Source organism: Dama dama, chromosome 29 (assembly GCF_033118175.1).
Source record: "Dama dama isolate Ldn47 chromosome 29, ASM3311817v1, whole genome shotgun sequence".
Lineage (NCBI taxonomy): Eukaryota > Metazoa > Chordata > Mammalia > Artiodactyla > Cervidae > Dama > Dama dama.
The window spans coordinates 49,281,403-49,294,007 of NC_083709.1; the positions used below are offsets into that span (position 1 = coordinate 49,281,403).

A 12,605-nucleotide genomic window follows, 5' to 3' on the forward strand; every position below is an offset into this window, starting at 1 on the left:
GTATGCCATGATGTAGATAATATTCAGAAAACTGGTCTAAAATATATGTAAAAAGATTATGAAATATTACTACAAAAGTACATATTTTTATAAACATAGATACACTCAAAATTGTGCTAGGAAACATACTCTGCCTATGTCCAGGTGATGGGAATACAGTGATTTTTATTCTCATGCTTTTGCTCATCTACATTTCTCTTTTTTAGTGAATGCTTTTCTTTAATAGCAATAATATGACAATAGTAATTTAATACTTACATGACCCTTAATATGATTTATCTTGTTTTAGCCTCAAGCAGGCCTGTGAAGTGTAGGCACTGCTATTATTATTTTCATTATGTAACTGCTATTTTTAAATCTCAGATTTGAAGTTATTGAGAACAGGACAAGTTAATGCAGGCAGAAAGAAGAAGGTGGAAATGAGACATATCTGAAAAGTAGAAATATGAGAAAATAGTAACTAATTGTCCACAGGAAGCAAGTATGTATGCCTCCAGGATGTTGAGGATTATGGCCTTGGTAACCAAAAAAGAATCAAGAAAATACAAAATCATATGAAGATTTTAAAGGAATTTAGATAAATGGCTAGTTTTCAAGAAGGAGTTTTGAGATTGGCTCTTCACTTGTTGAGACTGAGGAGATAACCTAGCAGGTTGGTGGAAATGTACAGGTAATGGCCAGTGCTCAGGTGAGAGAGAAAACCTGAAGCTGTGTGCTGTCATCTACGTGGAGCCGTGCTTACAGCCATTCAGGAGAAGGGCTCTCCCGAGAAAAGAAATGCTCAGAAAATCAGGCCACCTAAAGCCTTACCCTTTAGGCCTGTGTCCACAGACCCCCTAAACTTGACAAGCACATGTAGAACAATAGTAGAATGGAATCCCATGAGTCCTTGTGCATGGGTAGATGTTGACAGTGGATGGCATGTTCAAATAGTTTTCATTGTTTTCCTTAGATCAGAGACTACTTCATTTCTTTTAAAGAAAATGTAGGTAGAAAAGACATTCAACGAGCTTGTGGTGTAATGTTACCAAGCAGCATCCTAGAGGATAGAGTTCAAAGTGAAAGATATCCTAATCTTGGGAAGAAGTGATCAGAAGTTGAGAAAATGCAACTGAATCATGACAGATACTTGGTATATTGCATTTTGGATGAGGAAAGGGTCAAATTGCAAAAATACAAAACGGAGAGTCTCTGAATATGTATAAATACAATGAGCAAAGATGTAAGAATCTCAGGAAAGCACAGCTTGAAAAGGAATGTGCTGTATGTATTTGTGATGGTGAATATAAGATGTTTATTAGGAAATATTTTTTCAGGCAGTAGAAAGACATAAATGTAATAATATAATCACCTTATTGTATTTGACATTTAGAAGAAATATGTTAGAAATACATAAATATATTTCTCTTCAAGGTCCTTCTTTTAAGAGAGTTCAAAATTACTAAGTACAATACAGAGGACATCAAAGAAAAAAGAATACATAACTGTAAAATGTACTTCTAACAAAAAGCTAATGAGCATGGTATTATTTATCTTTGGAATCAAAAGATCAAAGGATGATTTAATAAGGATCAGGATTATTATGTTACACAAGATTGTTGTACAGAACTCTTGGGCATCCTTAATGCCAGTAGAACAATCGGAAATAGACTGAAACCATTAATAATCCCCCCAAAGTACATGTGCATATATACACACACATGGGCTTCCCTCGTGGCTCAGATGATAAAGAATCCGTCTGCAATGCAGGAGACTTGGGTTCATCTCTGGGTTGGGAAGATCCCCTAGAGAAAGGAACAGCTACTCTTTCCAGTATTCTGGCCTGGAGAATTCCATGGACTGTATAGTTCATGGGGTTGCAAAGAGTCAGACATGACTGAGCGACTTTGACTTTCACACACACACATACACAGACTGCACATACAGTATGTATGTACATATAAGGGTATGTTTGTATAGAGTCTAGAAGGATACATATAAAGCTATTAATAGTTATTATTTGTATGTGGCATTGATTATAGATGTTTTTATTTGTTCCATATCTGTATCTTCTAATTTATCTACAGTAAACATGAAATGTTTGTGCAGTAAGAAAAATGTCTGTATAATATTATAGAAGCAAATAAATCACTTCCCTCTCATCCATATCACCCAGTCAACCCCTAATCTATAAAACTTACTTTTCATAAGATTCTGTATAACAGTACTGGTACATTTTATCTGTTTCAGATGCTAGTGGAAAGTAACAACCTTTCAGACAACATCATTGTTTTGCCAGGGAAAATTGAAGAAATCTCACTTCCTGAGGCTGTAGATGTGATCATTTCAGAACTAATGGGATGCGTGCTGTTCAATGAAAGGATGCTGGAAAGTTACCTTCATTCCAAAAAAGTGGCTGAAAACAACTGGTGAGCTGGCTAGTTCCTGGATTTGAAAGTAGGCTAACTTTCTGTAAGATTTGCCATCTTCTTTCCCCTATGTTCAGTCCTTTACAGAAAGGAGGAAAGAACATTTCTGTTAAACCAGGTATTTGATTTCCTTATCTTATTCTCCCATAATAATTGAGCTAGTCCCCAAAAGACCCTGATAGCCATGGTGTTCAGAATGGTGTAGAAGACCAGTTCTGAGTTATGTGTTTTTGTCCTGATGCAATCACTTTCTTTCTTAGCTAACTTGGCCTGACACTTGATCTTTTGACTTTGGCTTCCTCATCTGTATTATTAAAAGTAATCTCTAAAGCCCTTTCAAGTGTTGACCTTCTGAAGTGTGAGAAAGTCTCTGGTGTTCGTTTCTTCTTTCTAACATATTCTCTTCCTGCTGTGTTTCTTTCCCTATGATCGCTACATGTAATTGAGATAATAAGATAAAGTTCAATATTCTCTTTGTGCTGACTGAATATCTGTGTGTGCTAAGCAGACGTCGTATAAATTATTTTATGAAAACCTTACAAAGTTTGAGTAATGAAAGCTTTCAGTTTATTTGAAGGTTTACTGAAGAGATTCTTGGTTATTTTATACTCCTTTCGCAGGAGACGTTTGGTTATGTCTGAAGACATTTTGAGTTGTCATAACTGGCAAAGGGGGTGCTACCAGCACCTATGGGAGAGGCCAGGGACTTGCTAAATATCTTTTGATGTGCAGGATATCACCCCCACACATCAAAGAGTTATTCAGCCCATATTCAGCCCAAAATGTCAATAGTGCCAAGATTGAGACTTGACTTGGTAGGAGACAGTATTACAATCCCCACTTAAAAAACTGAAGCACCATGAGGGAAAGCAGCTTGGCAAGGACAGAACTCTAATAAGTCACAGAGCAGGGATTTGACGCTAGATCTGTCTGACCCTGAAAGCCACACTCACAACTCCTTGCACACACACACTCACTTTCCACTCTTCATCAGAGAGGGGACGTGTTCCAATGACACATGTTTTTTCAAATGAGAGTTAGAAAAGTAACTGGCCAGTTTTAGCGGTTGTATCTCTAGTGAGAAAGGCAGCTCCTTCCTAACCTGTTATACTTACCTGAAATTACCATCATTGTGGCTCGCTGCTAATACCCAATGAAGACAAAATAACGAATAAAACACAACACGTACTCACCAGATTACCTGGTATATATGCATATAAGTAAAGGTTGATGTTCGTCTATAATTTCCTACAGGTTTCAAAAATTAGGGATTTACCAATAGGCATTTTTTAAAAAAACTCATGCAAAAATAAATAAGCTTAGGTAAAGTATACCTAAAGTTAAGAACTTTATTAGCATTTCCATTATAAAACAGCCAAGGAAAATCTTGGAAGCCTTGTGGTCATGTGATAAAATTGAACTATGGGAGCTGAAAGTAAAGGAACAAAGCTGTTTGGATTTCCTCCTCAGTGCCTCCAGAAAGAATTTTTATACTTTTTCTGGATTTTTCTCAAATGGTTTGGTGTCTTTGTATGATGAGATTTTAAACAAAGTTAATTAATATGCATCTGATGAGCTGCCCCCTAAGCCGAATATTTGGACTTAATATCTGGCCATTCTTTTCCTCCAGATGTTAGAAACATATATGAAATTTTATATTGGGCTATGTATCTTTAACTAGACAAGTAGAAATGAATACTGATTTTATCAGCCTTCTACCCTGTGCATTCCTGGGGGAAAGGATGATTGATATTTTTCCAAATTATTTTTATTTTCCATCAAAATAAGACATAGTTTACAATATCACATAATAATAAAAAGACAGTGAAAAATAGTAACCCTCTGCCATGCCTCTTCCAATCCCAAGACTGCTCCCCAAAGGCTTTTTCCTTTTCAGCTCTCTTTTCTGTTGCTTCTATTATTTAACCACATATTTCTATGTAAAATTATCATGTTGTTCTTCTTGTCACCCTCTAGTTGAGAAGTTAGCTCTCCTATATAGCAACTCCTTCCCTTATTGAGGCACCCCCACCCCATCCTCTTGATGTATTTATAAAGGTCCTCAGTCCCTTATCCAGACCCTTGATGGGGCCAGGTATGTTTAAGAATTCAGAATCTGGAGGACTTTGCAAAGGCTGTTGAATCACACATGTGTTATACTTCACTCCTCCAGTGGGATCTGAGGCAACACTCCATAATGAAACATGTAATATTTCTGCAACAAAACACGAATATGGATACCAAGTCCATATTGGTATGGATTGTTGTTATTGTTCAGTCGCTAAGTTGTGTCCAACACATTGCAGCCTCATGAACTGCAGCACGCCAGGCTTCCCTGCCCTTCACTATCTCCTGGAGTTTGCTCAGACTCATGTCCATTGAGTCAATGATGCCATCTAACCATCTCATTCTCTGTAGCCCCCTTTTCCTCTTGCCTTCAGTCTTTCCCAGCATCAGGGTCTTTTCCAATGAATCGGCTCTTCACATCAGGTGGCCAAAGTATTGGAGCTTCAGCATCAGTCCTTCCAATGAATATTCAGAGTTGATTTCCTTTAGGATTGATTGGTTTGATCTCCTTACTGTCCAGGGGACTCTTGAGTCTTTTCTAGAACCACAGTTTGAAAGCATCAATTCTTTGGTGCTTAGCCTTCTTTATGGTCCAACTCTCACATCTGTACATAACTACTGGAAAACCATAGCTTTAAGTGTACAGACCTTTGTCAGCAAAATGATATCTCTGCTTTTTAATGTGCTGTTTAGATTTGTCATAGCTTTTCTTCTAAGAAGCAGGCATCTTTTAATTTCATGGCTGCAGTCACCGTCCGTAGTGATTTTTGAGCTCCAGAAAATAAAATCTGTCACTGTTTTCACTGTTGTCCCCATCTATTTGCCATGAAGTGATGGGACTGGGTGCCATGATCTTAGTTTTTTCTATGTTGAGTTTTAGGCCAGCTTTTTCACTCCACTCTTTGACCTTCAGCAAGAGGCTCTTTAGTTCCTCTTTGCTTTCTGCCATTAAAGTGGTATCAACTGTATATCTGAGATTGTTGATATTTCTCCTGACAATCTTGATTCCAGCTTGTGATTCATCCAGCCTGCCGTGTCCCATGAAGTACTCTGCTTATAAGTTAAATTAACACAGTGACGATATACAGTCTTGACGTATTCCTTTCCCAGTTTTGAACCAGTCCATTGTTACATGTCCCATTCTTGCTGTTGCTTCTTGTCCTGCATACAGGCTTCTCAGGAGGGATAAGTAAAGACTATAAACTCAAGTCAACTCAGGTCAGGTCTTGCCATTATATAATGTTGCAAACCTAACAAAAATCTGTTGCTTTGCAGAGCTTTTTGGATGTTAGAATTTTTTTTTAAATATAAGGCAGTATAGACCTAGATTATGACTTGATTTAAATGAGTAATCAGTGTTTACGTCATTATGACAATATAAATACTGTTCAGTGCTGAGGCAGGTGCATCCTCTCTGTATGTGTGTTCAGTTGTGTCCGACTCTCTGTGACCCCATGGACTGTAGTCCACCAGATTACATGTGATTATGTATCTTTTTCATGAAATCTTTTGTTCTTCCTGGAGTTAATTGCCTTGTTTTTTATTAGTTTTCTATATACTCATGACTGGTTTTTCCCATGCTTTAACAGGTCTGACAGATTGCCTATCAGTATTTATTTTGTGGAATTCTCCTGTAATTCTCTGTCCTCCTCTACCACACGAACTGGTGGCTCTCTAGTCCTGTTGTATGGCTACTCCACTTTGACTTTTGGTCATTTTTTGTCTTCTCTTTTTTGATTTACACCATTCCTTTCAGCAAAGAATATTTGCCAATAGCTTCTGGAGAAAGGATGCTTGAGTTACTTTGTTTGTTGAGTCCTTGATAGCAAAATTATCATTTTGTTAGATAGAGAATTTTAACTTGAAAACAACTTTTACTCAGTTTTTTTTAAGGCATCTTTTTTTAGTATCTGGTTTCCTATGTTACTATTGAGAAGTCCAATGCCATTCTGACTTCTGAACTTTTAGAATGGCATAGTTTTTCCATCTTGATGCATTTAGTATTTTTTCTTTAGTTCTCTTAGTGTGAAACATTTTAAATTGCCATGCTGTCCATGTAGTTGTTATTTGTTTAGTTGCTAAGCCCTGTCCAACTCTTTTGTGACCCCATGGACTGTTACCTGCCAGGCTCCTATGTCCATGGGATTTCCCAGGCAAACATACTGGAGTGGGTTGCCATTTTCTTCTCTAGGACATGTAATGGGTATGTTAAGTCAGAAGACTAATTTTCTTCTTCTCTTGGAATTTTTCTTGTATTTTACCTTTGATGAGTTCCTCTCCTCCATTTTATCTGATATCTTTGAAATTCCTGTTAGACTTGGCCTCAGAGCTCTGAAACTTCACAAGTTTACACAGATAATGATACATTTGACTTTTCCAAAGTCGTTTAATATCCTTGAAATTTAAAAAACTACCAGCAGTCATTGCTGTTTTGACAACAGTGCTTGAGATTTAGATAGAGAAATGTGAATGATGTTACACCCATGGTGTTTCTCTGATCACCTCTGAAATACTGTGAATGAGATGATTTGTTCAATTTTAAGAGACATCAAAGGGAACATAGCTAAAGTATGAGACCATTGACTATAGGAGGGACTTCTCGCCTGAGTTTTTTTCCTTCTACTTAATAGCTCTGTGATTATGGTTGAATCATTTAAATTTCCCTGTTTCTTAGTTTTCTCATTTATAAAATGAATATAATAATAGTACCCGCTTTAGCCACCAGGGAAGTCCCAAGAATTAAATGAATTAATACATGGAAAGCCCATGGAAAGGTTTGAGACAGGGTTGACATAACCAAGAAAATTTAGATACTATTTTTAGAATGATGATGATAATTACAGGATTTATACTTTTTTATATGATGAGAGCAATAATGCTGATCACCGCATCTGCCTGCCCAGAATGACCCAACTTCAGGCATGCCAGCCTAGGTGTTTGTTTTCTCCTAAAGTAAATGCCTTTTCCCCTTTTTACTGCAAATGTCAGGAACAAAATGCAAGTGTGCCTTCCTGGCATGGAGGATGGTGAGCCAGCACATAAGCATAGATTCTAATAGCACTTAAAAAGATAGTAAGGTTTTACATCAACAAAGGTTGAGAATGAAAATACTAACAATAATGTGATAGGAGGATTGAATGTAGATTATTTTTCTCTGATCGCCTCTGAAAATACTATGAATGAAATGATTGGTTTATGGCAAAGGTGTTTTTACAAAAAATAAAAAAATAAATGGAGAGCCTGAGCCCTGAGGCAGCGCAGAGCGTTTCAGCTCTCAGCGGCTCGGGGACTGGTGCGTGGTACGAGCCGCGAGGCTGTGGCTGAGTCTCTGTATAGAAGGCACGAGAGGTTGGCAGCTTCGACTGCAGCACGTCGAGTGGCGACAGCAGGTGGGAATACCAGTCTGCTTCCAAAGCGAAGGTGCCCATGGATCTGGGAAATCTGCAAGGCGTACCCCTGCAGGGGCTCACTCCAAGGAAGATGCCAGGCATTTGAGATCAAAGTCCAGGTCCAGATCTGAATCTAAGTATAGGTCCAGATCTGAATCTAAGTATAGGTCCAGATCTGAATCTAAGTATGGATCCAGAAGAAGAACTTGAAGGCATTATACAAGGTCACGATCTCAGTCCCGCTCCCATCGTAGGTTCCATAGCAGATCTTACAGTAGAGATTATAGAAGATGGCATTGCCACAGTCATCCTTCCAGGTGAACTCACAGGTGTCATGTTGGGAATTGGGCAAATCTTGATCCCAACTATTGTTTTGGAGTATTTGGGTTGAGCTTGTACACTACAGAAAGAGATCTAAAAGCAGTGTTCTGTAAATATGGCCCAGTTGCTGATGTGTGTCTAGTGTATATGACCAGCAATCTAGACATTCAAGAGGATTTTCCTTTGTATACTTGGAAAATGTCAATAATGCCAAGGAAGCAAAAGGGCATGCCAGTGGAATTGAGCTTGATGGACATAGTATTAGAGTTGATCTCTCTATAACAAAAAGAGCACATACTCCAACCAGGAATTTACATGGGGAGACCTACCTATGGCAGCTCACACCACTGGGTTTACTTACGACAGAGGATATGGTTGAGGCTATGATGATCAGGACTATTAAAGCATATCATATAAAGGAGGAGGAGGATGGAGAGCTGCTCAAGACAGGGATCAGATACAGAGAAGATGGTCACCTCCTCCCTCTTATAGTCATGGATGATACAGATCATGTTCCAGATCTTAATCATACTCACCTTGTCACTGCCAAAGCATGAAGATGAAGACTTCCTGAAATCTGCCCTAGAGTTGGGATATTGTTTGTGGACAGTACTTTTTATTATTTCCTGTTTAAAAAGTGAACAGTGCCTAGTGAAGTTAGGTGACTTACATCTTTTATGATGACTATTTTTGTTGGAGTTGAAGTGCTGTTTTCATTCTGCATTTGTATAGTTCAGTGCTTTGTTCAAGGTTAAGTGTTTTCAGAAAAGTATGTTTTGCATGTATTATTTTACAGTCTAAAATTTTGACTGCTGAGAAGTTTCTGTTGTATAGAACTTCATGTAAATGGTTTTCTTCCTGAATCTAGGGTATTCTGAAGATCAAAGCCTGTGTGTAAAAATGCTACCAGTGGCAAAAAGCAGCAGTACAGTTTGATTTTTACATTTCTCTTTTTTTTTCTTTTTTTTTTTTTTTTGGTGCACCGTTCCTGGAAGTACTGCAATACCAGGTTCATGCGTGGAGTGGACGGAGCAAGCTCCCATTCCAACTCCCAGCTCCAAAAATCCATTTAATATATTGTCCTCGGACAGAGGACGTATCAGATATTAAACTGATAAGAACAGATACTACACTTGATCTTACATTTCTTTCTAACATATCAATGCTTAGAAAAACTGTTCAGATTAGATTGTCAGTAGTAAATTCAAGACAGAAAGGCCCATTTTCCTCCAGTCCACGAAACTTACCATACTTTTAATACCTGCAATTAAGTGATAAAAATTATGCTTTATAACTCTATATGGCTAGTATTAAAGCTAAAGATCTTTCAATAAAGCAAATGCTTAATGCTTATATAAATGTGAATTTGTCAGCCTTTGTGTAATCTGTATTATATACAGCAGGGAATGAGTTACACAATGTATGCTTTCAAAAAGTTATTTCTTAAAGCTGTTACAAGGGGATAATGGTCTTTCAACTAGTTATCAGCAAATGATGAATACATTCCACCACAAATGTGCTCTTGATCTTCTAGCTTTAAGACTATATGGAAGAACTGGGTGCTTCAGAGTTTGACAAAAAAGAAGGGAGCACTATACCTGTGTTGTGGATGATCTGAAGACTTTGTTCATTTTTTAAATATTATATTCAGGTCCCCTTTGCTTACCTAAGGAGGCCCAGTTTCACGCAAATGTTTTGCGAACTGTGTTTAAATAAACACAAATGAAAAGAGTAAATAAATAAATAAATGAAGGAAATGCCCGGATTTCTAAGCACCAGGCATAGAGAAAGGAAAAAGCCAATAGCTGAGAAGGCCAGTAAGCCAGCTTAAAGGCCTCACCTAAGACTCTAAGCTTCCATTACAGCATATCTTTGTGACTTGCTATAATAGTCTCTTATATCCTCTCCAATCTGTTGCCTAGTTTTCTTATCACTGCTTTGAGGCAGCTTTTCACATTAGACTGTTTTGTGATAACTGAGATGGAATAAAAGAATGAAACTGGTTGAGTGGCAAGTGAGCATCTTCAATCAGAAGGCAGTAGGAGTCAACTATGAGCCTGTTGTCTTTTACTCAATAGGAATGATGTTCCCAACGTTCAGCAACATCCATCTGGCCCCCTTTTCTGATGAGCAGCTGTAGATGGAACACCGCTCCAGAGCCAACTCTTGGTGATGTTCTTTTCTTTCTTCTCCTTTCCAGAGTAAACCAGGGTTCCTAAACTGTTGACACAGTGGGTCATAAATTGGGGGCAAGGACTGACCTGGGCACTGTAGGAAGTTTAGCAGCTTTCTTGGCATATGTTACTGGATGCCAAAGGCACCTTCCCACTAGCTGTGCCAACCAAAAATGTCTCCAGACATTGCCGAACATCCCCTTGGAAGGCAGAATCACCCCTTGTTGAGAATTACTGAAATAGAAGTGAAAGTGTTAGTTTCTTAGTCATGTCTGACTCTTTGAGACCCCATGGACTGTAGCCCACCAGGCTTATCTGTCCTTGGAATTCTCCAGGCAAGAATGCTGGAGTAGGTAGCCATTCCCTTCTCCAGGGAATCTTTCTAACCCAGGGATTGAATCTGGGTCACCCTCATTGTAGGCAGATTTTTTACCATCTGAGCCAGCAGAGAAGCCCCCGAAATAGACAAATAAGGGAGCTACCATTCAAAATACCGCCCTAGTGCTAAAGCTAATAGCCTCCTCCTCTGCCTCCCATTTCCTCTTTCCACTTCCTCCATCCATTCCTTTGGCCCAAAACTATGGTTTCTGCAAGAACATGCCTTTGTCAGAGAACAGATCAATCTATATACCTTGATGTAAAGGAGTTGATCAAAAAAACTTGGAGCTTCCGTACTGATTAGCTGGTGACTTTGGGGCAGTTCATGTCACCCTCCAGACTTGATTTCTTCATTTGTAGAATGAAAGCTAACATAAAACCCCTGACAGTTTGACCATTTTAAGTCACCATTCCTTCTGCCTTTCTTTTTTACTTATTTATTTTTGGCTGCACTGGGTCTTCGTTGCTGTGCGCACACTTTCTCTCATTGCAGTACGTGGTCTCTAGAGCGGGCTCAGGAGTTCTGACGCAAAGGTTTAGTTGCCCTGTGGCATGTAGGGTTTTCCTGGACCAGGGATCAAACCCATGTCCCCTGCATCGGCAGGCAGATTCCCAACCACTGGACCACAGGGAAGTCCTCCTTCTGCCTTTCTTTCTTGATATTGGTTTTTAGAAGGAAAAGAGGAGAATGATGGTGTTGGACCCATGGGGGGAGAAACAGAACAGACACCATCTGAGTGCAAATGTTAAGTGTGTAGGAAGGAGCACAGGTGTGTGCAGACACAGGGGTTAGGATGCATGCTAAAATAGACCCTTTGAGTTCTGGCTGAAGTGTGCAGAGCTGTCCAGCAGAGATATCCAAAGTTGATTTCCAGGACTTTCTCTTGGTAATGCCATCTTCTGGTGCAGGAGAAGCAAATAGGAGATGCTTTGGTTTCCTGAGTTATATAGAGTTCTGTGAGGAGTGAGTTCAGAGAGGTATGATTTTTCTTTCTCCCCATGTTTTTCTTGCAAAATTGACTTTCTTACGATGGAGTCTGCTTAATCTGTAATTTTGAAACTACAAGCCAGACTTTTCAATGGGGATGAATGGCCTCTTAGTGTATGAGTAGCAATTATGCCATGTAAGGTCATGTAGACCCTAAATATTTCTATTTTAAATGCAAAGGTTGGAGAGATAGGAGTTTCAGGTGACAGAGTATGCCAGAGTATTTCAGGTGACAGAGACTTATAGGGGAGGTTAATTATCCAGGCATTTCTTATGTGACCTCCCAACCATACCATCTGCTGCCATCTTACTTATTAATACCTGGACAGTATTAACAATCATGGTGGACTGGCTGTCACCCCATCAAACCCGCAAACATGCTGCTATTCATTCCATCAGGAAAAGAAAATTTTTTTTTATACCTCACTTCCCCAGTCAGCCGCCACTTATCTTATTGCAGTGAAGTTCCTCAGAAGAGCTGTCTGTATTTCGTGGTCTCTAGTCACATCCCTCGGCCCCCACTTTGATTTCTCTCCAAACGTCCTAACTAAAGCATTTTTTTCCAAGGTGGCCAGTGCCCTGACTTGCTAAATCCAGTGATCATTTATCACTTCTCAACTTATGTAACTACCAGCATTTGAGCAGCATTTGAGACACATATTTGCCCCACATTCTTTTCTTATTTATTTTAATTGGAGGATAGTTGCTTTACAATGTTGTGATGGTCTCTGCTATACACCACTGTGAATCAGCCCTAAGTATACATATATCCCCTCCCTCTAAAGCCTCCCTCCCACCACTGCATCCCAGCCCTCTAGGACATCAGCAGAGCACCCTTGCCCCACATTCTTTTGATTTTTTTTCTTCTCCTTCTGTGGTC

General features: G+C 39.0%; 1 protein-coding gene and 2 pseudogenes across 1 annotated transcript in view; 2 read left to right on the plus strand and 1 right to left on the minus strand.

Moving 5' to 3' along the window:
* Nucleotides 1-12,605, plus strand: part of LOC133048582 (histone-arginine methyltransferase CARM1-like) — a 104,292-nt gene that overhangs the window by 16,142 nt on the left and 75,545 nt on the right. Inside the window, exon 2 of the mRNA XM_061132313.1 lies at nt 2,230-2,408. Coding sequence (XP_060988296.1) covers nt 2,230-2,408 — 179 coding nt within the window. The remainder of the gene's footprint in view (nt 1-2,229; nt 2,409-12,605) is intronic.
* LOC133048422 (transformer-2 protein homolog beta-like) lies at nt 4,642-8,759 on the plus strand (annotated as a pseudogene).
* On the minus strand, nt 9,158-9,362 carry LOC133049018 (U2 spliceosomal RNA; annotated as a pseudogene).